General features: G+C 50.3%; 2 protein-coding genes across 9 annotated transcripts in view; both read right to left on the reverse strand.

Annotated features, from left to right (window-relative positions):
* Positions 1-2,038: 2,038 nt before the first annotated feature.
* Positions 2,039-19,559, reverse strand: AKAP8 (A-kinase anchoring protein 8). 5 transcript variants are annotated; one of them, XM_032867497.1, is made up of 14 exons: positions 19,444-19,559; positions 16,937-16,975; positions 15,469-15,501; positions 14,724-15,000; positions 13,800-14,289; positions 13,171-13,300; positions 12,890-12,936; positions 11,776-11,809; positions 9,732-9,819; positions 7,350-7,491; positions 6,914-7,007; positions 6,330-6,460; positions 4,908-5,003; positions 2,039-2,777 (listed from the first exon to the last, which is right to left on the reverse strand). In XM_032867497.1, exons 1-14 carry the CDS (start codon positions 19,460-19,462, stop codon positions 2,316-2,318), a joined length of 2,082 nt encoding a protein of 693 aa, XP_032723388.1. In that variant the 5' UTR covers positions 19,463-19,559; the 3' UTR covers positions 2,039-2,315. The 5 variants fall into 5 exon arrangements, with proteins under 5 accessions (XP_032723388.1, XP_032723391.1, XP_032723393.1 ...); XM_032867500.1 differs by lacking the exon at positions 19,444-19,559 and adding an exon at positions 18,836-19,212; XM_032867502.1 differs by lacking the exon at positions 19,444-19,559 and adding an exon at positions 18,768-18,804.
* Positions 19,560-19,844: 285 nt separating this feature from the next.
* AKAP8L (A-kinase anchoring protein 8 like) overlaps positions 19,845-25,574 on the reverse strand; it is a 27,556-nt gene continuing 21,826 nt past the window's right edge. For 2 of the 4 annotated variants that reach the window (XM_032867494.1, XM_032867496.1), the window contains 2 exons: positions 20,313-20,408; positions 19,919-20,236 (listed from right to left, as the gene is read on the reverse strand). In XM_032867494.1, the coding sequence (XP_032723385.1) occupies positions 19,919-20,236; positions 20,313-20,408 (414 nt within the window). Of the gene's footprint in view, positions 20,237-20,312; positions 20,409-20,568; positions 20,660-25,574 lie in introns of all 4 variants that reach the window. The other 2 variants (XM_032867495.1, XM_032867493.1) reach the window with 2 other exon arrangements.

Genomic DNA, 25,574 nt, shown 5'->3' on the forward strand with positions numbered 1-25,574 from the left:
TTTCTACATGTAATGACTGTGCCTCTCAACCTTGTGACCCTGAGATCAACAGTTGCATGTTCTTCCAACCGAACAAGCCAGGTGCCCCTGATGTCCTCTGGAACGAGTACTTTACTCATTACACTATGGTATTTCCCCTTTAGCAACTGAATTAATTTCATAAAACCCCCAGTGAAATCACACAGGTCCACAATAGGATTACATGAAGCTGACATCAGGCTGCCATTTCTGAGATATTTTGGTTTGGGAATAGCAGGGATTGCCAAATCCTAGAAACCTTTTTTTTTGTTGGAAGATTTTTTACTTGAGAGAGAGTGTGGGAGCAGGAAGCGGGAAAGGGAAAAAGCAGACTGTCCCCTGAACAGGGAGCCCGACCCAGGACCTGGAGATCATGACCTGAGCTGAAGGCAGCTGCTTAACAGTCACCCAGATGCCTCACCCGCTAACCCTCTTAAAAAAAAAAAAAAAAAAAGGTCTCTATAAAGTTCAGGGCCATTGGTGTCTCCCATTACGTGTGCATTAATTTGGGTTACCTGCACGTCTTCAGGAAAGGGCCCTAAAAGTTACTTACACTTCCCTTCAGGTTTCTCGTCGACCAGTGGGAAAGGACTGAAGTGAGGGCCCTGAAGGTTATTCCTGTCCCCTCAGGAGACGGAAGGGGCATCCCCTAGTGCAATCCAGGCACTTACTCCCATCTTGGGGAATGAGGGCCTGGTTTAAGCCAAGTTTAGAAGTAAAATGATTTGTGTCCTGTCACACTGGGCGACGGGGGAAGAACTACGCTGACATTTAGATTGGTTTAAGGCTAGGCCTCGGATTATTTACGAGAGACAAAAGAGCAGTTTCAGAGTTCTGTTACCCTTTCTGAGACTACTGACGTTCAATGCCGCCAACCTTTTCGCCTCAAGAGAAGAAACTTCAAAGGGCACCCGCAACCTGTGGGTTGTGGGTAGGGCGCACCAATGTAACGGTAGTGACGCTAACAGTAGTGGCGACGGGCACAGACAATTCAGAGACACCATTTTCTTGCTTACTGAGCAATTTATTTGTTTCTAATTCTTATACTGACTTTTCATAAATATTCATCTCGCATTTCCAGTACAGGTCCTTGAGAGCAGGGCCTGTCTCTCACCTTTATCATGCATGAGCACCTGGTACGCAGTAGATACTCATGGAGTCTCCTACCATCTTGCCAGTTCCCTCTGGCCAATGCTTCCCCCAGGGAGACCGTTAAGGGTTTGTGGGGAAAACAGACCCAGAAGCAGCATTTCCAGAGGGAAGTATCTTCCACTTCTTTTGATTATATGAAAGTGTGACTGTTGCTTGCCATCCTTTAACACGTGCTAGCTTTCCTTTCCCACAGATTCAGAAACCTCTAAAGGAATAGTATTTATCTGAAATGTGTTTATTTCACTATATTCACTTCTTACAGATAGCATCTATCTATGGCAATTTATATATTTTCTATTCATGGGAGTGATACTAAGGTTTTTTTTTGTTTTTAAATATACTTAGGAAGTAGTAACTCAATTTAAAGGAAAAACAGAAACAAAAACCCTGAAATAACAGAGAAACACAAATGAGGTTAAAAAAAAAAAAAAGAGGGGAAAAAATAAAAGACAAACACAAAAACCCTCCAAACTAGAGTGATTCACCAGAGACTACAGAGATTGGGAGAATAATGCCCTAGGCAAAACGTCCTCATTCTGGAGGGGCTGGTGGGCAGGCATCCGAGGGCGCAGGTCCACCAAATTCATGAGGCCTTCGAGCAGAGCTCATGGATGTGCCAGAACCAACGTCGCATTCACAAGATCCCGCTACGTCTTGTGAGGATCACACACCACACACAGTGTGCTACCAAAGCAGGTCAAAAACTGAAGCCAAAGCCAAGTCTTAAAACTTAAAAAATAAAAAAAAAAAAAAAAAAAATCCTGTATAAAGCAAGATACATCCCAGTATTAAGCTGCTCTCAGAAAAAAAAAAATAAAATAAAAAGGGCATTCAGCCAGCTGCTGTATTTAACAAGCAAAATATCATCAAAATCTAATTACCCAACTTTTATTATTCCAACTGCAGTGTAGAGAGACTTCACAGCCATGGGGAATGTACAACTTCTGCAGCCTTCGAACCGAGGCAGAAAGCCATACAACTCTAGAACACAAGCCCGTGAGGTACACTTTTTTGAAGCAAACGGCTGGGTCTCTTCACCAAAGTTTCCAGCATGTTCCAGAAACACACACCCTAGTTCTGCTTACAAACAAAAGGGGAAAAGAGCAACGTGTGATGAAACACATCCCTGGTGACAGGGAGGAGGGTCACTCTGTGGGAGGGACGTCTTTGGGGTCCGCATCAGTCTGTTCTGCTTCGGCTTCTGCGACAGCCGGGGCCGGAGTCACGACCCTCACGGGGCCTTCCGCCTCTGCTGTGGCTGCCTGCATGTCCCCTCCAGCCTCGGCGGCTTCACCTCCTGCCTCCACTTCAGCGCTGCCCTTCTCGGAGGCCACGCCACACGGTGCCTCCACTCCCACCAGCTGTTCGGAGTGGGGACCGCAAGCGGCTTGGGCTGCGTCCGTGGGGCCTTCCCCTTGGGCCAGCGCGTCACTGCCTGCTGGAGCCGGGGCTCCTTCCCCATCTACCGCTCTCACTGCTGCCGTAATGACCTCAGCCAACACCTCCGCGGCCACCTCCTCGGGTGTCTCCTCCTTCTCCTCACCTCCTAAATTGTCATCTCCTTCGATTTCTGCATCGACAGCTTCACTGGTGAAAGGGTCTTCACCCTGGCCAGGAAGAGCAATAAGTCAGGGCAGAGGGAGACTGAAGGGGGCCCAGGGTACCGTGTTTTTATGCTGAACAGCCAACAAGAGAAACACTTCCCACTACAGCAAGGGAGTGCGCCCAACAGGTGCTCAGCACCTCTGGATTCAGAAAAGGCTTCTCAGAAAAGCCTCACTGCAACCATTTTGCACCTTTTGTCTTTTAACTCTTATTTTCTTATTTGGTTAGCTAGGACTAGAGCAGATGGGGAAGGCAGAATCAGGGGCTATTCTTGTTTTGCATACTAGTAATTTTAATATTCACAATGGGTTTTTGAAAGATGTACTTCTCCTCCCTCATTCAAAAGCTTTTAATATATTTTAGAATGATTTACAAATATTAATTTATTTTAAAGACTTTTAATTGTTTAAGAAAGAGAGAGAGGGACACCTGGGAGGTCAGTTGGTTAAGTGTCTGCCTTTGGCTCAGGTCATGATCCCAGGATTCTGGGATCAAGCCCCGAGTCAGGCTCCCTGCTCAGTGGGGAACCTGCTTCTCCCTCAGCTGATGCTCTCCCTGCTTTCCTTCCCTCTCTTGCTGTGTCTCTCTCTGACAAATAAATAAATAAAATCTTAAAAAAAAAGAGAGAGAGAGCGCATGCATAGGAGAGAGCAAGCCTGGGAGAAAGGGGCAGAAAAAGCAGCAGACTCCCCACTGAGCAGGGAGCCTGACACAGCGCTGGATCCCAGAACCCTGGGATCATGACCTGAGCTAAAGGCAGACATTTAACTGACTAGTGAGCCACCCAGGCGCCCCTATCTACAAATATTTAATACAACTGCCCCCGTTTTACACTTTTTATTCAAGCATGTAATAGTGAAGAAAGGTTCAAAAAGACTTAGGATTTCTTAACCCAATTGAAACAAAAAAGACTATTTTAAATTTTCGTGTCATTTAAGTACACAGCCCTGGTTACACAGCTGCCCCATTTTGTAGGTAAGGAGACAGCAAGCTGCCCAAGGCCAGGACGGAATCCAAATCTGACTCTCAAAAGCGAAAATTCAGCTAAAACTGTCTCTAGCTTAGGAAATGTAAACATCAGCAGCAGATCAAGAAATGGATTTTAAAAATACAGTATTTAGGGGGCACCTGGCTGGCTCAGTCAGGGGAACACATGGCTCTTGACCTCAGGGTCAGTTCAAGCCCCACACTGGGTGCAGAGGTTACTTAAGAAAAAAAAAAAATCGGGGCGCCTGAGCGGCTTGGTTGGTTAAACATCTGCCTTCGGCTTGGGTCGTGATTCCAGGGTCCTGGGATCAAGTCCCGCACTGGGCTCCCTGCTCAGGGGGGAGGCTGCTTCTCCCTCTCCCACTCCCCCTGCTTGTGTTCCCTCTCTTGCCGTCTCTCTCTCTGTCAAATAAATAAATAAAATCTCAAAAGAAGAAAAAAAATCTTTAAAATAAAATACAAACAAAAGCACTGACCAGCCACCGTTCTTAAATTGTTATTTAGATTCTATGCTTTTAATGGCTGGCACGAAGAGAAGAATTTAAGAACCGAGAGGCTAGCAAACAGGTCCTCGTAGTCAGGCTGTGCTGGTGCTTAACCCTGCACCCCCCCACACTGAAGTCGGGGGGGGGGAAGTGTTTAGCAAATGGACTTCCCAAGGAGGAAGCAGGGGCTGTCCAGCTGGGCTTCGCTCCAGGGCACCCTGTCTGGAACTCTACTATTCTGCTCCCGTCACTAAGGCTCAGTATTGTGGCAGCACTGGCCCTCCCTCCCCCTCACGCTCTTGGCTCACGGATAGCTGCCTCTGCTGCAAAAACCTCTTTCTGGCTTCTTTCCTGGACAAGCATAATCTAACCTGGATTTCCCTATGAGTTCCTCAGTATCACTCGCTCAGTATTTCACAGATATTTGAGGTTTCTTATGGTGAGCCCGCACCGCCACACAGACCAATCAAGCAGGACCACATCCCAGACCCTGGGCAAGTGCGGAGGTGCAGGAAACCCGGCCAGAAACATCCCTGCACCTGGCCGTTCCTCCCAAGACTCAGAAATGCTAAACACTGTGCTCTGGATGCAGCTCCACACTTGCAGATTCATCCTGCGCTCCAGAAGCTTCTCTTGTCCGCCGCACTCCTAAGCACGAACCTTGAGATATTTTTCCAGCATCTTCACTATGTGTCTGTTGTTCAAAACACTCTTAGCCACATGGAGACTGGTCTTCTTGAACTGTTCAGCAGCCAACTGCAAATGGAACCAAAGGAGAACTTTTACACATGGTGTACACAGGGGGGGGCAAGAAAAACTAGCCAGGCTCCCCTGAGTTGCCCTGGGGTCAGCCCGAGACAGGACGAGGACTACCATCTCTCTTCACTATGGCATGTTCTCTGATGCTAGACTCCAGCAATGAGAGAAAGGTGGCCCTGGAGGGATAGTGGAACTGAGAACATGAGGCAATGCAGAAAAGTCTGATAAAAGATAAGAGCACAAGGACACCAAGGACGTCCAGGTCCCATGTGCATGAGCAAGGACAGAATGAGGACACCTGCAGACAGGTGCTGTGTGGGCTTGGTGTAGCAGAAGGGCAAGTTTTTCTTTTCAGTTTTCGGAGTTACAGTGACAAATTCAGCCACAGAAGTAGGAATGCTTCAACTACTTGGCTGTTTTAGAGCTCGACCCATTCAAATTAGATAACCCCTTGTTGGTACTATGCTCTCCGGATGACCTTTCACAAACTAGCAGATTCTAAGGCAGGAGTAAGGACAGGCATTAAACCAGGGCTCAGCAAGCCAGAGGCTATGGGCCAAATGTGGCCACGCCTATGCTTTCCATCTGGACTCTGGCTGCTTTTGCCCACCAGCAGCAGCCTTGAGGTGGTAGAGACCCTGGGGCCTGCAAAGCCAAAGTCTGTGATTTGACCCTTTATGAAAACAACAAAAAACAAAACAAAACAACTAAAACCAGGCTCCTGGATGGCTAAGTTGGTTAAGCGACTGCCTTCGGCTCAGGTCACGATTCCGGAGTCCCAGGATCCAGTCCCACATCTGGCTCCCTGCTCCATGGGGCGTCTGTCTCTTCCTCTGACCTTTTCCCCTCTCATGGTCTCTCTCAAATAAATAAGTAAAATCTTTAAAAAAAACCACACACACACAAAAAACCCCTGCTAATACCAAGCTACACATTTAGTCTTGGGCCCCATCAGCTAAGTAGGACCAAGTCAGTTCTTAACTACGGGTGCCCTAGGCCACTGTGCTCTGAACAGCCCTCAGCCTCTGCTCCCAGGAAACCCAGTTTGTCAGCAACTGGAAAACTCACTTGTGTGGTTTAAAGGGAACATTCTCAACCAGGAGAATTTCAGCTACTCTAAGTCAACCCTAAGCAACACATTTTTTTCACATTTTAGTAGAGACTGGAATGCCTCTTATGAGCACTGATGAAATCACAGACTCAGCGGACTCCGTCAAGACCGCCTGAAGATGCCAGCATTCCCTGCAAGACACAGAAGGCTCTGCGCCCCACTGCTGGCGGACTGTAGGTCCCAACCTGGCCCAGCCCGGGGAGGGGACTCACCCTGCGGTTGTGATTGTGGTCCACCGAGTGCAGGTGCCGCTGGAGGAGCTGATGCTGCGCGGGGATCAGCATGTCACAAGCTAGGCAGTGAGCAGCCTCTATCTTCTTGAAAAAGTGCTCCTGGCCAATCCCTGTAGATAGAACCCAAGTCTGGTGTGATCTGGGACAGCTGGCAAGTGATGCTCTCCTCCTGCCCCCAGCAGGGCCCCCATATGCTCCCGGCAGTCCCGAAGGACCAGGTTAGGACAGCATCTGTGGGGCCATCACCTGCCCTCCAGCATGGGTGTGCGGAGAGAAGCCCTTCTATACCTGGGGATCTTCAACTTTTTTCATCCTTCTCGTCATTTTTTTTTTTTTCCACAAAAAGAAGGAAAAAACACCAGAGGGCTTCCTATCAGTCCAATAAGCTGCCAGCAGCGCTGTGACATTCATCAGGCCATGCTCACAAGGTTCTTTCCATCGCTAAGTTTCTCACCCGAGGATCCTCCCATCACATCCTCAGCAGCCCTGCGCTGGGCTGGCTCTGCGCTATGCCTCATGTCTTAGCAGCACATGGAATGGCGCGCCCCAGCATCACAACTCACCTTTGAAAGGATCTGGTTTGGGTTTTGTGCTTTCCTTGTCCATCAACTCCTGACGCCGCTTCTCAATTTTCTTGTTCCTGTTTACGATGTACTCCTAGAGGAGATGTCACCAAATGAAACAAGCACAGCATGGTGTATGTGCCTCTCCTCGCTACACCAGAGGCAGTCCACCAAGGTGGCTACCAAGCCCCCGGCAGAGGACAGCTCTGTCTCAGCTACCCCACAGATGGGAAGACGGCTATCCGAGCAGTTCTGTGGGCACAACTCATGGGAACTACAATGGCAGGAGTGCTTAGCTGTCCCTCTGACTTGGAACTTGTATGCTGTTATTCTGAAATGTCCAGGCCTCTTATTTCCCTTCCCTTTCCCTTCTCTGTGAGGGATCAATTCCTGGAGGACCATCAGGAAACAGTGATTGAGGCCAAGTGTGCTTTACCTGGAGGAACTCCACCGTCTTGTCAGGGAGTTTGGTACTGATAAACCTCAGTGTCTCTTTGTGAAATTTGCTTTGTAGATGCTTCTGGATTTCTTCATCTTCAAAGCTACGAAACTTGCACACAGAACAGGCAAACTGAATCCTGGAGAAAAGACGAGAAGAATGATGACATTAACAATAATAGCTCATCTTTGGTCAGAATAGAAATGGAAACGGGGAAGCAATCTACCAAGACTTTTGACTTCGTGTGGGACATCAGAGTAGCAGACGCCTCAGGTCTCCCTATCCTGAGAATGGGGGTGCAATCTTGCAAGTGTTTTAGGAAAATGATTCATGCACCAAACCAGTCTTTTTGGCCCAAGGGCCCAAAAGAGAAGACACTAAGGTGGAGACTTTCCAAACTGTGGACTCCCTGAAGGCCCCAGACCACTGCTTGGGGAGGAGGGGATGCGGGTGTAGTACCTAACTCTGTAACTTCTTCCTGAGCCACCAGGATAACACATGGGAACCTCATTTTAGTGTGAGGGATAAATTCCTGAAGACCTTCCACGATCTAAAACTCACAAAACCCAAGAACAATTTTCCCCTGGGACTTAACATTAAGACCTATCATTATCAAATTCTACAGCTAAAAACCATAATCTTTCTTGTATATTTTAAAAACCTCACAAATGTAGTCATACTATAAGGCAAGGGGAGAACAGCCAACAAAGCCCTATGTCCTCACACTGGGGGCGCTGCTTCCCTGTGCTCTGCCCAGGCGGCTTTGGTGTATCTGGGCTAACAGCATAGGCCCTGTGGCACTCAGGATTCCACATCTACCAACTCAGACTTCTGCCAGCTCCCAATGCCTGTCTTCTGACGTCCGAACAAGGCACAAGACACCTGGTTTTGCATATACTCTCAAAAGAGGAGTGATTTTTTTCTTTCCCTAAAGATTTTATTTATTTATTTGAGAGACAGAAAGTGAGCAATAGAGACAACACAAGCTGGGGGAGAGACAGAGGGAGAGGGAGAAGCAGGCTCCCCACCAAGCAGGGAGCCCTATTCGGGGCTTGATCCCAGGACTCTGGGTTCACAACTCGAGCTGAAGCCAAGGGAGATGCTCAACCGACTGAGCCACTCAGGCACGTCCCTTGACAGAGGAATGAAGGTAAAAGCTCTAGGGCCCTATGAGTACGAACGGGTATCAGGAAGTTATCAAAGAAGTGTGGGGTTCCTGCTTCAGCTTTACCTCCTCTGTAACAATCTCTCCAAGTCTCTTTGAGGACCTTCTGTCCCTAGGGTGGAGTCTAAAGATTCCTTCTGAAAAAGTCATCTCAGTTCTCTTGGGGTATGAAAATAATCTGACCCAGCCATCATTTATTCATCTGTTTGAAAACAAGCATTTTGATGAATTTCTTCTTAACACTCAGAAGATCCTACCTTCTAGTTCCTGGCTTTCTTGCTCTACTGTTGGCTCTTTTAAAAAAAAAAAAAATTTATTTACTTGACAGAGAGAGAGACATCACAAGTAGGCAGAGAGGCAGCAGAGAGAGAGAGGAGGGGGGTTCCCTGCTGAACAGAGAGCCCAGATGCGGGGCTCAATCCCAGGGCCCTGAGATCATGACCTGAGCTGAAGGCAGAAGGTTAACCCACTGAGCCACCCAGGCACCCCAACTGTTGGCTCTTTTGCTAAAGTTTCTTTTGCATTTATTCGCACAGAAAAAGCACCACCCCATTTGAGCCTTAAGGGCAAGGATCCCCCCTTACAACAAAAGGAGAGCCTGTGTGTAGAGAAAAACCACATGTGGTCAAGGTCTGAGCAACCAAGGGCTCCCGTGGCCACCAGTAGTTTCCATCTCTAGTCAGTAGTCACCTGATCACTGGAGAGACAGAGAGGCACATGGTGTGGTCACACCAACACCCTTTGCACTTTTGCAATTCTTTTTCTGTTTAGAGACAAAACCTGTAAGGTACTATCCTTGCATTCGTAATTGTCATGTTGAACTCTGGAGGTGGTCTGGATTTGGATAAGACACCCAAAGCACCTTCTTAGCAGTTCTGCTGAATGAAGTTCACCTCTCCGGAGTGACACATACAAACCAGGGGCAAGGAAACTCCCCGGAGGGGAGCAGAGAGCAAGAGAGCCCCCTGCTGGATACATGCGGGCCACAGAGACCCACTGGCAAGAACAGAATGCCATCTGTTTCCCCAGTTTTGTCTCCTCTCCACCTGACTCGGATTTCCAGACAGGCTCCAGAGGACAGGCTCCAGAGGACAGGCTCCAGAGGCAGATCAAACCGAGCTGCTCCTGCATTGTGGAGTGAAGACAGATGGGCTCCAGAGAACCCTGACAGTGCTCAGCTTCCGGCCAACCTCCCACTTTGCCTGCCTCCTCACCTGTCGGCCGCTCGGTCTCGCATCCGGTCTCTCCTCCTTTGCTTTTCTCTTCTCTTCTTTACTTCATCATCTTCATCGTCCTTCTCTCCTGCAACAGATAAGTTCCTTCGAGACGCCCTGAGGAGTCCACAGAGGAGCTGAGCACCAGGGCCTTGATGGGGCTGGGGGCCAGTTTAGCCACTATGCCCCCATACCCGCCGCTGCCTCCACACAGGGCAGGGTCAGGACACCCTGAGGCACCAACAGTCTGTCAAAGGCTCCCAACAGGGATGGGCCTTTGATGAGAACCCTTGGGAGTTCCCAGGGAGTCACCTTACTTCCCCCCCATGGCCTGATAAGGCTGGGATGGGCCAAAGACCCAGTCCGCCCATCCCACTCACACCATGGCCCACCTGCTCTCTTGTCCTTTCCTATCCTGCTTTTCCGATCCAGTGCCCTACCATTGGGTCTTCTCCCAAAGTCACTTAAGGAGAGAGAGAAGCAGTTCTTCCCAGATAAAGAGGCAGCAGACGGAAGGCCTCAGAAAATAAAGCAAGCCACTCTACCGCCCTCCGTCCCACCTCTAGGTGGACCATGACGACTGTCCCGTCAGCCTCTTCTGAACTAGGGCCTCAGCAGGTCTGACAGTCCTTGCTGGCCCAAACTCTATCTTCCACTCACAAAAACAGTCCATTCTAGGGCCTTCCCAGGGCTACGAGGGAAGCAGTCCTAGAAACAAAAGTGGGAAGAGACCAACTGGTCCTCCGTCGTCCCCTGGGGCCAGTGCAGGAGCTCCTCCGAGAGCTGTGCAGCCCAGCGTCCCAGCGTCAGGCCAGGCCAGGCCACTGCGGCTCAGGGTCAGGGCCAGACACTAAGGAAAGGTTGGATAAGCATCTGAACTGTAACCCCTACCCCTGATGCCAGTCACGAGACTGTCCCACGAAGATGGCGACCGGCGTGCGCTGCTCAGAAGCCTCTCAAAAGGGCGTGTGGGGTTTTTGGCAAGAGGTCACTGCCTGAAACTATTACTGCTGTTTAATAGCAAAGTCATCCCGGGTAGGCAGCAGGACCTGTGCGCAATAAACATGTCACCTTTGCTTTAGCATCTGCCCTGCTGCACGAGCTGCTAAATGCTGTGTGGTCCCAAGCTACAGGCATAACTGCTTCAGGACTGAGGCGGGAGGACCTCAGCAGGGTGGCTTGGCCTGAACACACAGGAGGAGGATCTAAGCCAGGGGCCTGCAGATTGACTGGAGCAGAGCCACAAAGGAGGCAGCCTGTGATTCTTGGGGAAAACCAGCTACGGACAGACCCATGGGAACAGGAAAAGAAACAAGTGGTTTCTGGGTAAGCTCAAGGCCACATAGTCTCAGGCTGCTTCTCCATGGCCCGTCGAAAAGGTTTAACTTTGCTCTGCTCTTGCCACTTATTTTGGACTTGCAGGTGCCCTTCGAGGGCACTGGTGAGCCCTGCTGAGCAACGACAGTCTCTGGAGGATCCTGGGCTTGGGTGTACCTGACAGGTCTCCCCTCCCTCCACCCCAGCTCCCAACCGGGGCAGGTGTCTAAACTCCGTCCCGCACAGCAGGAGGACTGCTGCTGCCGGCATCCCCACCACAGAAGCTGAGGGCACAAGCCTGGGCTGGCAGCCGAGGAACTATGAGGAAAGAAAGCAGCCCAGGAAAAGACAGTAGAGGGATCTGCACTGGCCAATAGGTAACACAGAAGACGGGCTGGAGAGCGCCTTTCTTTCATTTCTGAGACTCTCCCTTCCCTACCACTGCAAGCTGTTGTAGACACTCAGAAATGAGGTATTCCCCCACTCCCCCGCCACAGCCTGCCATCAAGTGAGGCAAACAGATCTGTTTCCAGCAAGTGCTCTTCTAAGCACTGGAGTAAGGCCTCAGGGTGAGCACCATGGCCAAGGCCCACCCAGTGGCCACGGCCTCTCTTCTGCCCTGAGCCACCAGTCCCTGCATCCAGGCCCCAGGCTTGCTCAGAAGGCCAGCCCGGCTGGGAGCTGAGCAGACACGGGAAAGGTCAGAGGGACACCAAGCAATGCCTACCTCTCTGCCTCCCGGGGTCGAAGAATTCATCCTCCTGAAAAAGGGAACACACAAAGTCGGACTATGAGGTAGAGTTTCCATAACTTTCCACAACTAACCTAGCACCCTGCCACCACCTGGTCACAGTGTGTCAGGACAAGTCCCAGGGCAGTGGGAGAGGCTGAGCGTGTTCTGTCACTGCTCCTGGTTGCCTTCTGAGATTCTGCAATGACCAGCTGCTTTTCTAGTAAAGTCACTGGCTCTTCTCTGGTTCTTTCTACGGCCAAAGAACTACCCTTGGTAACTATGTACCTGCGCAGTTCTGCACGTGGGAGTGCCGAGAGCCCATCTATCAGCTCTATGTCAAGAAACCCTGACTGACAGGATGCTAGCTCCAGCATGCTGTACCGAAAAAGGGCTTTCCCATGCTCCCCGGCCTTCGGTTCACATTTACCAAAGGCTGTAACAAACCAGGTGTAGATTAAAAATGATGCATCTCTAACTGCAAATCGAAACATCGCCCATTTCTTAGGCATTCAGCTCAAGAGTAAATAAGTCACCAGCAGAAACACAGAGATTCCCAGACTCAAGATCTAAGCAAACCAATTAGGGAGCGAGTAAGACACGCCCCCCCCCCCCCCCCATCTGACCATCAGAAGCGCTCGGTCGAAGCCTTCACACATCCAGGTCTCCAGGCTACCCCCAGACATGGATTAGAGTTTGCAGGGACAGTAAAGGCTCACCACCTAGGTGCTCGTGTGTGGTCATGGCTCAGGGATGGCCTTCAATGCCTATCTCCTGTGACTGGCTTTAAGGGCTGATGACAAGGAGGCAGCTGAGCACCAGCACAGGGGTGGCAGGACACGAGTTTGAAAGCCTCGGCTCACACAGCCCGCGTGTGCTATGCAAATCACTGACGACACAGGAATGGCCGGGATTTTTTTCAAGAAGGGAAGGATTGTCATGAGTGCAAAACTCTTAGAAACCTAGCTGCAAGTCAGGCTATTAAATCCACTCACAAAGCAATCAAGTCTACCACAGAAGCGGTTCCTGCCTCTTTGGGAGAAAAGGCTAAGTAAAGAAAAAATCCCACACTAGAGAAACAAAAAAGGGTGACCAGTGAAGATGGACTTACACCCCTGAATTCTTCATCTCCTGACCGGAAGTCAGCAGCTCCATCATCTACCAGACAAAAAGGAGAGAGAAAGTTAGCCCCTTGGGAGTTGGTCCACTCCTTGTTTCACCCTCCCAGGTTCACTATCCAGAGTGACCGTGCTTGCGCTAACTGCAGGGGAGGCCGTGGGAGAGTGGGTGACATGCACCACCCTCGAGTTCAACACCTGTCCACTGTATGTATGGGCAGGCAGGTAGAGTACTGAGCAGGAAACAGATTCATCCTACACCCCCGGGGCCTACCGTTTTCAGAAAAATCTCCTTCGCTATCAGCCCGGGCCAGTTTGGCATCTGGCTCATCGTAGATCTGGAACTGCTTCCGTTTTCTGCCCATGCCGTCTGGGCCACAGCGGTCAAACCCTCTCCTCCTGGGCTACAGACACAAGCACATCTGATGTACCACTTACCCGGACCATTAAGATACCCCAAAGAAACGAAGAATGGAGAGGTTGTAACATCAGAGAAGAGGCAGAAAAGATATTTTCAGAAAACAAAGGGAAAAGACATAGTTGAGCCATGCCCCCATCCCCAATTTCATGTCGAGCAGAAGTCAGACACAGAAGGCCACACGTTATGTGATTGCATTCACATGAAAGGTTGGGAGAGATGACTCTACAAAGATAGAAAGCAGATTAGTGCTTGCCAAGGCTGGAGGCGAGGATGGGGAGTGACTGCTAATGGTAGAGGTTTGCATCTTTCCCAGCTGATGAAAATGTTATAAAATTAGATGCTGGTGAAGGCTGCACAATTCTGTACATTTTTACTAAAACCTGATCGTGCACTTAAAAAATGAGTGAATCTTACGGGACACAAATTTGCCTCTACCCAGCTGTTTTCAGAAGAAGGCAGATTAGAACTTCCTGAGGGCTTACCCGATCCCTCATCCGGGTCTGTGACCGGCCACATCCGTAGGACACCGAGTTGTCATAACTGCCGGCCCCCTGCATGCCCATCACACCAAACTCAGGGGCGACAGACTGGGAGAACAGGGAAGGTGGTGGCCGGCTGGGGGAGGGGCCTCCCAGGCCCCGCCCACCCACATAGTTCAGCTCTGTCCAGGGAGCAGACAAGGGCTCTGAGGGGGCTGCCGGCGGCATGAAAGGGTCGCTGCGCATGAAGGTGCTGGGGTTGCTCCGGTCCTGGAAGCGGCCCTGGCCCTGGCCCCGGCCCCGCATGAAGCCATCAAGGGAGCCCCGCTCACGGGCTGGGTCTCGGCAGTCACTGTACTGACTACTAAAGCCACCGTTTCGGTCAGGCCCCAGGTCAAAGTCATAATCGTAGCTATAGCTGGGGCGATAAGGATGGTGCTCGGGGAGGCAAGACCTGGAGTCATAGGACTCGAACGACTGGAAGCGGAAGGAGCTGGAAAGGAAGCATAACCGTCACTATAATCCAGGTACAAGCCCAGGTCTCCTTCACAGCTGGCTTCCCTATGTTCAGAACAGCACACAACAACACCACAGAGGTCTCCTCAGTGTTGGGAAGGCACAACACACAAACCCCCTTGGATGTTGCTGAATGAGGTACATGAAACCCTTGGCCACAAGAACAGATCTACAGATCTACAGGTACCTGATGCAGAAATAAGAAGTCTAGCACTGGTGTAGTTTAGCTAAGCCCCACCACCCCAGACACGAATAGTCCCACTGCGATGCCTCTGCCCATCTCATCTACTCCACACTCAGGAGGGAGCTGGGGAAAAGCCCTCCCTGGAAGAGGGGGTGTCCACTGTCATCTGCACAAAGCTGGGGCTGGGGGGGGGGGATCCTCAGGGAAGGGTTCAGGTTCATAATCACCTCTCCCGGTCCTGCATGCCCTCCCCACCGCCGCTGCTCCCGCCCCTGCCTCCTTCCTTGGACATCATGTCCAAACGCTGGTTGATCTTGGCAATGAGGGAGTCGGAATTGTCGGTGCACGGCTCTGGGCCGTAAGAAGCCATGTGCACGGCAGGGCCCCCAGCTCCCAGGCCATCACTGGCCTTGGTGGCCTCCCATGAGGCTGGGCCATAGCTGTAGGTCGCTCCTGTGTTGACACTGGTGTTCTGTGCGCCATAATAATTGTAGTTTTCATAACCTGTCACAGGGAGGAAGAGCCAAGCCACAAAGTCAGTCTATGGCAGACACATCTGGGGAGAAGCACCCACTACCCATAAAGAAGGAAGAGTGTCGAGGAACCAAGTGTCACTAGCATCACCCCACACTGTGCACATCGCCTGCCAAAAGGCAGCAGAAGGGCAGGGAGGCAGCCTCAGCAATGAGCGGTTAGGTTTTCCATGCCAGATCCAAAGTCTTATTCCCTATCCAAAGCCAGAGATGGCTGAGAAAGCACAAGAGGCAGTGGGGGCTGCTGCTCCCAGAACACCACCACAACCCTGGCCTCCAATAAGTTCTCCTTGAGAATGCCTGGACCTGCCAAGTCTTCAGGAGAGCTACAAGCCCAGCTAGAATGGGAGGTGGGGATGGGAGGTCCCTGTGTCCCAGCCCTTCTGGTTGGCTGACCAGAGGAACATCTTGCCCACTCACAGACACCCAAAGGGCCTACCTTGCCAGCTGGCCACACCAGTTCCGTAGGCACCTTAGAGGAAACAAAAACAGACAAGAGCTTTGTATACAGAGCGAAGGTACCTAAAATAGCCCCGCCAACCATCCCCTCACTCTACTACCCACAGGTCCAGGGCTGTAGGTGGCAGTCTGTGGGAGGCACCCCTGGCTGTCCAATAAGGCCAGGAATGGCTGGGGCCCACAAGCTATAAAACTCATTTCCTGTGTGGAGCACTCAGCTAAGCATAACCAAGACTTCTCTCGTAGGCAAGCCCCGTCTCCCCGAGTAGAACAAGCGGAAAGGACGCTGCAGCCTTCCCAGGAAGTGTCCAGCGTGGGCCACCAGCCAAGAGGCCAGATCTCCTGGCAGAGCCCTTCAAAAGTACCAGTTCTCACCAGCAGCCGGAGCTCAGGCACCATCAGCACAGACAATGTATCAGTGGAAAATCATGTCCTCAACTCAACTGAGGAAGGGGACATTATGTACCCTAGTGACATGAAGGGCCTCCTCCTTTAAAACTTGGTAATGGGTGAAAAAGTGATTCCACCACCCCCAATGGTGCTAGGGGCAAGTTCCAGGCTCTGAAAACAAGGAGGGCCCTCAGCTCATCCCCTAGAACAAATGCTGGCAAAAAGCAGAAAACTTCACCACCAGGAAGGACATTTGGGTCCTTCAAGCATAGAGAGCCTCGTGATCTGGATTCCAGAGCAGGGGCAGCAGTCAAGCCCCCACGTCACATCTAGCCCACTGCCCGTTTTTGTACAGCCAGCAAGCTAAGAATGGGTTTTACTTTTTTAAATGGTTGCAGATTTAAAAAAAAAAAAAAAAAGAATATTTCATGACGTGAAATGCATTCTTTGCCTCTTTCATATACTTGTCAAAACTCACAGAACATGCAACCAGTGAGTATTAACTGTGGATCATAACTAACAACAGTGTATCAACCCTGACTTGTTGCTGACAATAAATGTTTCCCACTAATGCTAAATATTAATAATAAGGGAAACTCCTGGGGTGAAAAGTAGAGAGATCATATGGAATCCTGTACTATCTGCTTAATCCCATAAGTCTAAAACTGTTGAAAAATAAAGTCTATTAGTCATAAAAATCTTTCATTAAACCCCTGGCTATTTACTTAGAATAACCCAAAATGCCTAAAATAAAGACTATCACACATGAAAATTACATGGTATGCAAATTTCAGCGCTCTTAAGTAAATATCACCAGCACACAGCCACAACTATTTCTCAATAAACATCTCTGTGACTCCTGCATTGCAGAGACTGTGTAGCTCCCAAAGCCAAAACAAATTTCACTGTGTAGCACTTTACAGAAAAGGTCTCTGGATCCGCAGGCTAGCGCCAGTCCTCCTGTCAGCCTCCCTAGGTTCCAGTTCATGGTCCCTAGGTTTGGGTACCTCAGATCAGACCTGTGGGGGTGGAATCTGCGCCTCCCCATAAGGTCTTACCTTGGGTGTTGGCAGGTCCAGCACTCCATGCCCCATAGCCTGCGGAGAGAAGAACTGTGAGTTAGGATCCTATTTGTCACACTAGACAAGAGGTGCTCCTGAGGTGCTCTGAGGAGCCAAAAGTGATAGCCTTTAAGGAGAGTTCCATGTCAGCCTCACAAGGCACCAGAATGCACACTGTCCCTCTAAAAGTTCTCCACAGCTGGTTGATTTGCATTACCACACTCCACCTGCCTGAGGTCAAGGCAGAAAAAGAGCTGGGGAGAATAGGCTTTGGGGCCAGCTCTGCCAGCAGCCTGCTGAGGGACCATGGTCTAAGTCTCAATCCACAACTTAGGAGAACACAGGACAAAATGCCAGCTGGCCCGGTAAGAGGACATAGTTGTGTCCGTACCCTGGGGGCGGTTTGGCTCACCAAGCAGCCCTAAGTCCCCCATAACTGAAAAACAAGGTTCAGAATTTGGAGATGACAACAGTACCACTGCAGGCCTCACGTCTTTGTGACTTTGGACCCTCCAATGCTCCCCTGGGCCTTCAAGTCCCAGAGCTTCAGCCTGGCCTAAGGTATCCAGGTAGCACTCCTCTCTGTGGTGGCTTCCCTTGCCCCTGTGGACTCCCATGACAGCATCTGTCTGGGCCTGTCATTTCTGTGTTCCTGGAACCTCAAACAGAGCTGGGAAAGGGCAGCTATTCATACCTGTCAACAATCCCCAACATTACAGAACAGGAATACACCGTCTCTCTCACCAGAGCAACCCAAGCCACTAGCTAAGTGTCCAACACGTGACAGGCACTGAGCACACGTTAGTGTCCCTGAATGCCATTTAGAGATTAGAAAGCTAACGCTTAAAGGTTAGGGTACTTGATCCAAAGACATGCTGCTGATGTTTGCCCTCTCCAGGCTACAGTCTCCCCATGCCACACAGCCTTCTACACGTGTGAGGTAGAAAGACCAAGCAGCGAGTCTATCAGCAAATGACCAACTACAGGGTGCTGGTCTAAGTAGCATACGCTAATCACATAACCTCACAATGCCCCTTTAGGTGGGTAATAATTACCCTGTTGTACCCAGAGGCTCAAGTGGCTGTCACTTGCCCATGATCTTGGAGCTGGAGAATGGAAGAACTGGGACCTGAACACAGATCTAGATACCTCCTACAGCCAGAGAACAACTGTCAAGACTCAGGAAGTCCTGAGAAATAACTCTAGGTGCCAAAGCTAGGAAGAATTCAGGGAGGCCCCACCACCTAAACTGAGCCTGAAGGGTTTTGGCAAACAGCAAGTGAGGGAAACAAAACCTCTTCATGCTCAGGATGTGTACACGGGGCAGAATTACTGTCTGAGAGATCTGGTGGGAAGCAGGCAAAAAATTGCGAGACCCCATCAGATTGCAGAAAAGAGGGGGAGAAGCCAAGGTGAGGCACCCCAGGACCCTGGAGGCAAAGCACACCGTGCACCTCAGGACCTCTCTTGCAATTCCTACTGCTGGATCCTCACACTGCCACCTTTCAAGATCTGTGCCTTCTCTAGCGGTTGCGGCCGAGATCAGACTGCTTGCTTCTCCAAGCTCACATACTTGGATAAGGACTGCACCCGGTCAAGTCCTATCCCACGTATTCCAAAATTCGGCTGCTTCCTCCAGGCAAACCTGACTGCCAGCACGGAGTAAACGCCTCCGAGGAACCCCTGATTCTGGACACTGAGACCCGGCCGCTAGAGAAGATCCGTCCTGCTACGAGGCCCAAGCGGCACACTCCCTCTTTCACAGCGCTCAGCCACCTCCAGGCCACCCCCCCTCCCCGCCCCCAACGCACAAAAAGACACCCAACACCTGACCCCGAAGTCTTGTCCCTAGGCCAGCACGAGTCCTGCACAGGGCAGGAGTCCGCCGAGACTGACCCCCGCAGAGACCGTGCTCAAAACCACTGCGCTGCACCACGGGACTGGAGGTGAAAGATCTGACGCCGCGCCGCCCGGACGACTTCCGGGACCCGCGCGACCGACCACGTGCACCGCGCGCAGGCCCCCGCGAAGCCCCACAGGCGGGAGACAGGCAGCCCAACTCCCTCGGGCTCCAACCGCGGACCCCGCGCCCCAAGAGCTCTCGCTGTGGCTCCGCCCCCGGGCGCCGCCATTTTGTGGTCTTCGGAAGGGGAAGGCGGGCGTCCGAGCAGCCGGGTCCACCGGCCCAGCCTCGCTGGGGCTGAGGGATAGAAACGGCCAGGACAGCCCAAGGCGCCCCCCGAAGCCCGCCGCAGCGTCTGCCCGCCAAACCCCGCCCGCCTCCTCAAGCCTGGCCGACCAATCCGCACGCAGCGCCCCGGGAACGACGGCTCCTAGGTCCAATGAGCAGCGCGCGCGCGCGCCCCGGCCTCCTCTCCGCGGGTCGGGCTGGAGTAACCGCGCTCCGGCGTAGGCCCGAGTCCGCGGCCCTCTACGCAGCCGTAGCTGCGTTGCCGAGGGAGCACCCGTCTGCCTCCACCCCGCATTGAGCCACCAGGACGAACCTCCGTAGCCCTGCTCCATGTCTTCAGCTCGGCCCGCCAGCAGCCCCTTTTTCTAGGCTGCCACAGGACGCATGCGCTCAACACACCTTCCGCCGCCCGCTACTGGAAAACCAGGCGCATACGTCACTCTTTCCGCACACCACCATTGGCTAGCTTTCACCGCGCACCCGCCCCTGTCGCCCCTGCCGCCCCTGCGGGCCTTCCGGTTGCTTGGGCTCGGCTTTCACAGCACCTTGGGAGTTTTGGTCAGGCCACGGAGCCTTACTGCGCGCAGGCGCTTCCGTCTTTCTTCCTGCCGCCAGTGCGCAGGCGCAACCCTCACCGCTTCCCGGGTCCCCCGCGCAGGCGCACACCGCTCCCAACTGCGGCGACCCTGTTGCACACCAACAAACGAACTAGAAGTGGGATGGGAAGAGCTTTATTAGGCCCGGTTTCCAGCTTTGGCCACGCGGGTCCTGCCCGCCTGGGGCCCGGGTTACGGTGCGCCCCCGCCACCCTCCTCGTCGTCGTCGGCCTCCACGTCGAGGCCCGGGATACCGCGGATCTGGCGCTGAAGCGCCCCGCCCAGCAGGGGCACGGCCTCCTCCTCCTCCTCTTCTGGGGGCGGCGGTGGCGGTGGTGGGGACGCGGCCTCCGGCGCTGGCTCCGGGGGCACAGGGGGCTGCGCCGGCGCGCCATCTGCACCCTCGGCGCCCCCTGCCGCTTCGACCAGCGCTCCCTCGTCCAGGGCGCCGCCCTCGGCCTCCTCCTGTTCCTTCTCCTCCTCGGGGCTATCAGTGAACGGGTTTTCACCCTGTAGGGAAGGAGGCCAACACTGAAGCGAGGGAAGGACCCGTGGGGGCCAGGTGCCAGGGGCCGGCGCGCCTCACCTTCAGGTAGCGTTCCAGCTTCTTGCTGATGATTTTGTTGTTGAGGATGCTGCGAGCCACCATGAGCGAGGACTTCTTGGACTGCTCCATCATGAGCTGCAGGCAAGGCAGGTAGGGCTGGAGAGGCTGCTCTGGGCGCCAGAAAGCCCCCCTACCCCACCCCACCAGATCTGCAGAGTCCTCCCAAACCCCTTTGCCCCCAGCTCAGCACAGCCAAGCACTCTAACCACATGGTGAAATCAGTGTACAAGTGTACCTTGGGTACAAGCGTAGGGCCACTCTACAAGCACGGAGCCAAGACCTGATCTGATCTTTGCTCGAATGCTCCATTCTTCACACCATACGTACTGTATGTAATTGATTAAAGACATCTGTCTTTACGGCTGTACAGCAGAAATCTGATGTGCTTACATAAAAACTACAAACAGTGAACAAATTAGGAAACCTATGAAAAGCCAGAGGTGCAACCCATAACGACAAGCCAACTGCCCATATGTAAGGAACTTTTTAAGATTAACAGGGAGGATATAAGAACAGGAATACAAATGTCAAACAGTACATTTAAATGATATACCTCCTCTTAGCCCACTGAAGAGAGACCCTTCTACCCTGAGGGTGACAGGGTCAACTGTTTACTTACTTTCTGGAAAGCAGTTTGATAAAATGTATCAAAAGCAAAAGCTTGTCTCAAAAATTTGTCTCAGTAATTCTTTACAAGACTCTATCCTAAGTTTAAGACTTGGAAACATACATGCACATAGTTGCAGTAGTGAAAAACCGTAGAGTACCTAAAAGTTCTGTGAAGTAGTTAAAACATTCTAAAGAACCCCATGCAGTCCTTAAGACAGGGCTCATCTCTGGGGCCTCTGGATAGCTAAATTGGTTAAACCACTGACTACAGCTCAAGTCATGAGCCCATGGTCCTAGGATCAAGCCCCACATGGGACTTTGCACTCAGCAGGGAGTCTCCCTCTGCCCCTCCCCACTGCTTTTGTACCCTGTCTTCCTCAAGTAAATAAATTAAATTAAATTTAAAAAAAAAAAAAAAAAAAGGCTCATCTCCTGTGTGGTGAGAAAGGTCTGTGATGGGCCAGTGTGCATAGTATGCCAGGGCATTTTTTTTTTTTTTTTTTTTAAGATTTCATTCATTTATTTGACAGACAGAGATCACAAGTAGGCAGAGAGGCAGGCAGAGAGAGAGAGGAGGAAGTAGGCTCCCCACTGAGAAGAGAGCCCCATGCAGGGCTCGATCCCAAGACCCCGGGATCATGACCTGAGCGGAAGGCAGAGGCTTTAATCCACTGAGCCACCCAGGCACCCCTGCCAGGGCATTTTTGTCTGGAAGGATTTATACCAAAATGCTAAGTGGTTTCCTCAGTAGCGTAAGTACAGGCAAATCTCACTTTCATCATTATGAAGATAATGTATGTGTAAAGCCATAAGCTGAAAGAAGATAAAAGCTATTTCTGTTGGCATGGGGAGCCCACCCCCAGGAGTCCTACTGCTGCACCCCAGCCAACTCTTAGATCATCCTCTCACTTGCTGTTTCTATTTCCTTTTCCCACCTTCACCTTTTTTACTTTATTCATTTTCTCTACTATTTGGGGAAAATATGGATAGTCCTCATGCATGCTCAAAATGAAACAAGTTAAAGATGTACAATTAGGATGCGAGGTCAGACCATTTCCTCTGCAACTCCTTACTTGCCAACACATGATCCTCCTCCCTGTAGGCACGGAGATGTACACACAGCTCCCAAGGGAAGCCCATTTACATGGTGTCCAGATTTTGCTACAAGAACCAAACACCACCAGAATAAACTTAAATACTTCCATATTGGTGCTACCCAACAGGTTACCCATAGTGTGCTGCCTCAGTCCTCTGCAAAAAGTTGTATTAAGCTATAGTAAGTTGGGCTTCCTCTGCCTGTACTAAAACAATATACTTATCCCTTTGTCTCCTAAGCAGCATCAGATGTTAGCCCTGTTGAATACTTATGTGGTTGAAGGAAAGAAAAAAGGCCTCTGGCATTTCCCTGTCCACCAGTGAATGTGAGTGATCTGACAGACACACGGGGCCCCTTGCCCAGCATTCTAGAAGGTCATCTTCTCCACGACCTCTGGATTTCCTGGCTTGCTCAGGAAGGCTTTGTGTAATGCAGGTAAGATTCTAAATTTTGCTCTTTTATTTTTCACATTATTTCTGGAATTTAATATATGGTAGTAGGTTAGGAGTCCAGCTTTTCCCCCCAGAAACTAATGAGATAAACAATTGTTTCTCCATTAAGTTGACATACAGGTCTGTAATAATCCCTTCTCCACAAATCTTAAATCCAGAGGAAGAGTTTTCTCCTAAGCTCCATTGTGCGTGTGTGTGTGTGTGTGTTTGTGTGTGAGATTTATGATTTTATTTACTTATTGGCACAAGCAGGGGGAGCGGTAGGCAGAGGAAGAAGCATCCTCCCCGCTGAGCAAGGAGCATGATGTGGGACTCTATCCCAAGATCTTGGGATTATGACCTGAACCGAAGGCAGACGCTTAACCAACTGAGCCACCCAGGCATCCCTCCATTGTATTTTTATACCATCTTTATTTATCCCACTTCTATAAGTCATTTGAGGCATTACTGATGGTTCAACTATAAGTCACTCTCCCAGGTGCCACTAGGGATGTTAGTGATCATTACCACGTAGCTGTTTGGAAATCCAAAAACTAATTTTTTTTTTTTTAAGATTTTATTTATTGATTTGACAGAGAGAGATCACAAGTAGACAGAGAGGCAGGCAGAGAGAGAGAGAGAGAGAGGGAAGCAGGTTCCTTGCTGAGCAGAGAGCCCGATGCGGGACTCGATCCCAGGACCCTGAGATCATGACCTGAGCCGAAGGCAGCGGCTTAACCCACTGAGCCACCCAGGTGCCCCCCAAAAACTAATTTGAAAATATCTGGCCCTTGAGTTTCAGAGAAGGAACATGTACTGACTTTGACAATTACTAAGTTCCAAAACATACCGGCATCTTTCATTAGACTCTATTCTGGTTCCACCGCTTTATTACTATGCCAGTATCACATTTTAATTGTAGTGGCTTTAAAAAAGTTCTATTTGCTGGGCACCTGAGTGGCTCAGTAGGTTAAGCCTCTGCCTTCAGCTCGGGTCATGATCTCAGGGTCCTGGGATCCAGCCCCACATCGGGCTCTCTGCTCAGCAGGGAGCCTGCTTCCCCCGCCCCTGCCTGCCTCTATGCCTACTTGTGATCTCTCTCTCTCTGTGTCAAATAAATAAAATAATAAAATCTTAAAAAAAAAAAAAAAGTTGTATTTGCTAAACCAACTCCCTGAACTCAATTACCACCCTTTCTATAATTTTCTTGACTATTGTTAGACTTAATTCTACAATATAAACTTTAAAACAATTTCATCAAGTCCCCCTCCCCAGAGTATGACTGGAATCCCGTGAACTGTACACATTAATGCGGGGAGATGTACATGTTTATTCTGTTCTGTTGTTAAGTCTCTTAAGAAGAACGCCATATATTCCTCTATTCAGTTGAATTTTTATTTCCTATCCTTGGCATTTAAGATCCCATATCTATCTTCTTAAATCTATATTCCTAGTTGTGTTATATACTTTGGGGTTACTGTGAATAGATTTTTCACCCCCCTTTTTATAAGATTTTTATTTATCTGACAGGGATCACAAGTAGGCAGAGAGGCAGGCAGAGAGAGAGGGGGAAGCAGGCTCCCCGCCGTGCAGAGTCTCCAATGCGGGACTGGATCCCAGGACCCCGACATCATGACCCGAGCCGAAGGCAGAGGCTCAACCCACTGAGCCACCCAGACACCCCAATTTTTCCCCATTTTCATTTCTAACTGGGTATTACCAGAATGGAGAAAGGCTGTTTCTTTCTGGATATTATCTTGAATTCCATCCCTTTATCACATTCTATTAATTCTAATACCATTCTGTTGGAATCATTCAGCTTTTCTAAGAATATAATCACATTACTTGCATATAAAGTTTTCATTTCCAGCATTTCACACTGATACTGTTGCTAATTTGTTACTGAACCATCCTTGTATTCCAGAAACATACTAAATTACAGTGTAGTACATGGGGCGCCGGGGTGGCTCAGTCGTTAGGCGTCTGCCTTTGGCTCAGGTCATCATCCCAGGGGTCCCAGGATTGAGCCCTGCATCGGGCTCCCCACTTGGCAGGAAGGAAGCCTGCTTCTTCCTCCCCTACTTCCCCTGCTTGTGTTCCTTCTCTCACTGTGTCTCTCTCTGTCAAATAAATAAAACCTTAAAAAAAAATGTAGTATACACTTGAATCTCTACTATATTGGTAATTACTAATATTATACTCAACACTTTATTCTTTAACCTACAGTTTCATCTTGGCATTATCCTTATCAGATTTTTGGAATTAAGGTTTAAAAAATCTTCCTAAAAATACATCAGAGGATACACTTCCAGCATGACAACTTGATAAGCTATGTGAACCTTCTCCTTAGTAAAACTGATGAAGACTATAGAACAACACAACCCTTTAAAGTCAAGGGAAAAGGTCCTAAGGACATACAGCAAATGAAGAAATATTGAGTAAGGAAAAGTTACCAAGCTCAGGTCTTACCTAGAGACAGGCCTTAAAACAGTGAGCTTCCAATTCTCTTTCCAAAGGAACTTATTTTTTTTTTTTTTTTTAAGGATTTTATTTATTTGACAGAGAGACACAGAAAGAGAGGGAACACAAGCAGGGGGAGTGGGAGAGGGAGAAGCAGGCATCCCGCTGAGCAGGGAGCCTGATGCGGGGTTTGATCCCAGGACCCTGGGATCATGACCCAAGCAGAAGGCAGAAGCTTAACGACTGAGCCACCCAGGCACCCCCACAAAGGAACTTACTTTATTCATAAGTGTGTTAGGAAGTTTAAGACAGAGGGCTCTCTCAAAACAGTGGAGGGTGTAGGGAAAAGCAATTCAAAGGAGACCAGCAGATTGGATACTAATATAAGCTAAATCATCAGCTTCCCCCCATTACCAGAGAGAACCAATAAAACAGCTAAGAAGAGCCTACAGGGGGGCGCCTGGGTGGCTCAGTGGGTTAAGTCTCTGCCTTCAGCTCAGGTCATGATCTCAGGGTCCTGGGATCGAGCCCCACATCAGCCTCTCTGCTCAGAAAGGGAGCCTGCTTCCGCCTCCCCCTCTGCCTGCCTCTCTGCCTACTTGTGATCTCTCTCTCTGTCAAATAAATAAATATAAAAAAAAAAAA

The sequence above is a fragment of the Lontra canadensis genome, unplaced genomic scaffold, assembly GCF_010015895.1.
Source record: "Lontra canadensis isolate GAN:19392208 unplaced genomic scaffold, GSC_riverotter_1.0 scaffold35, whole genome shotgun sequence".
Lineage (NCBI taxonomy): Eukaryota > Metazoa > Chordata > Mammalia > Carnivora > Mustelidae > Lontra > Lontra canadensis.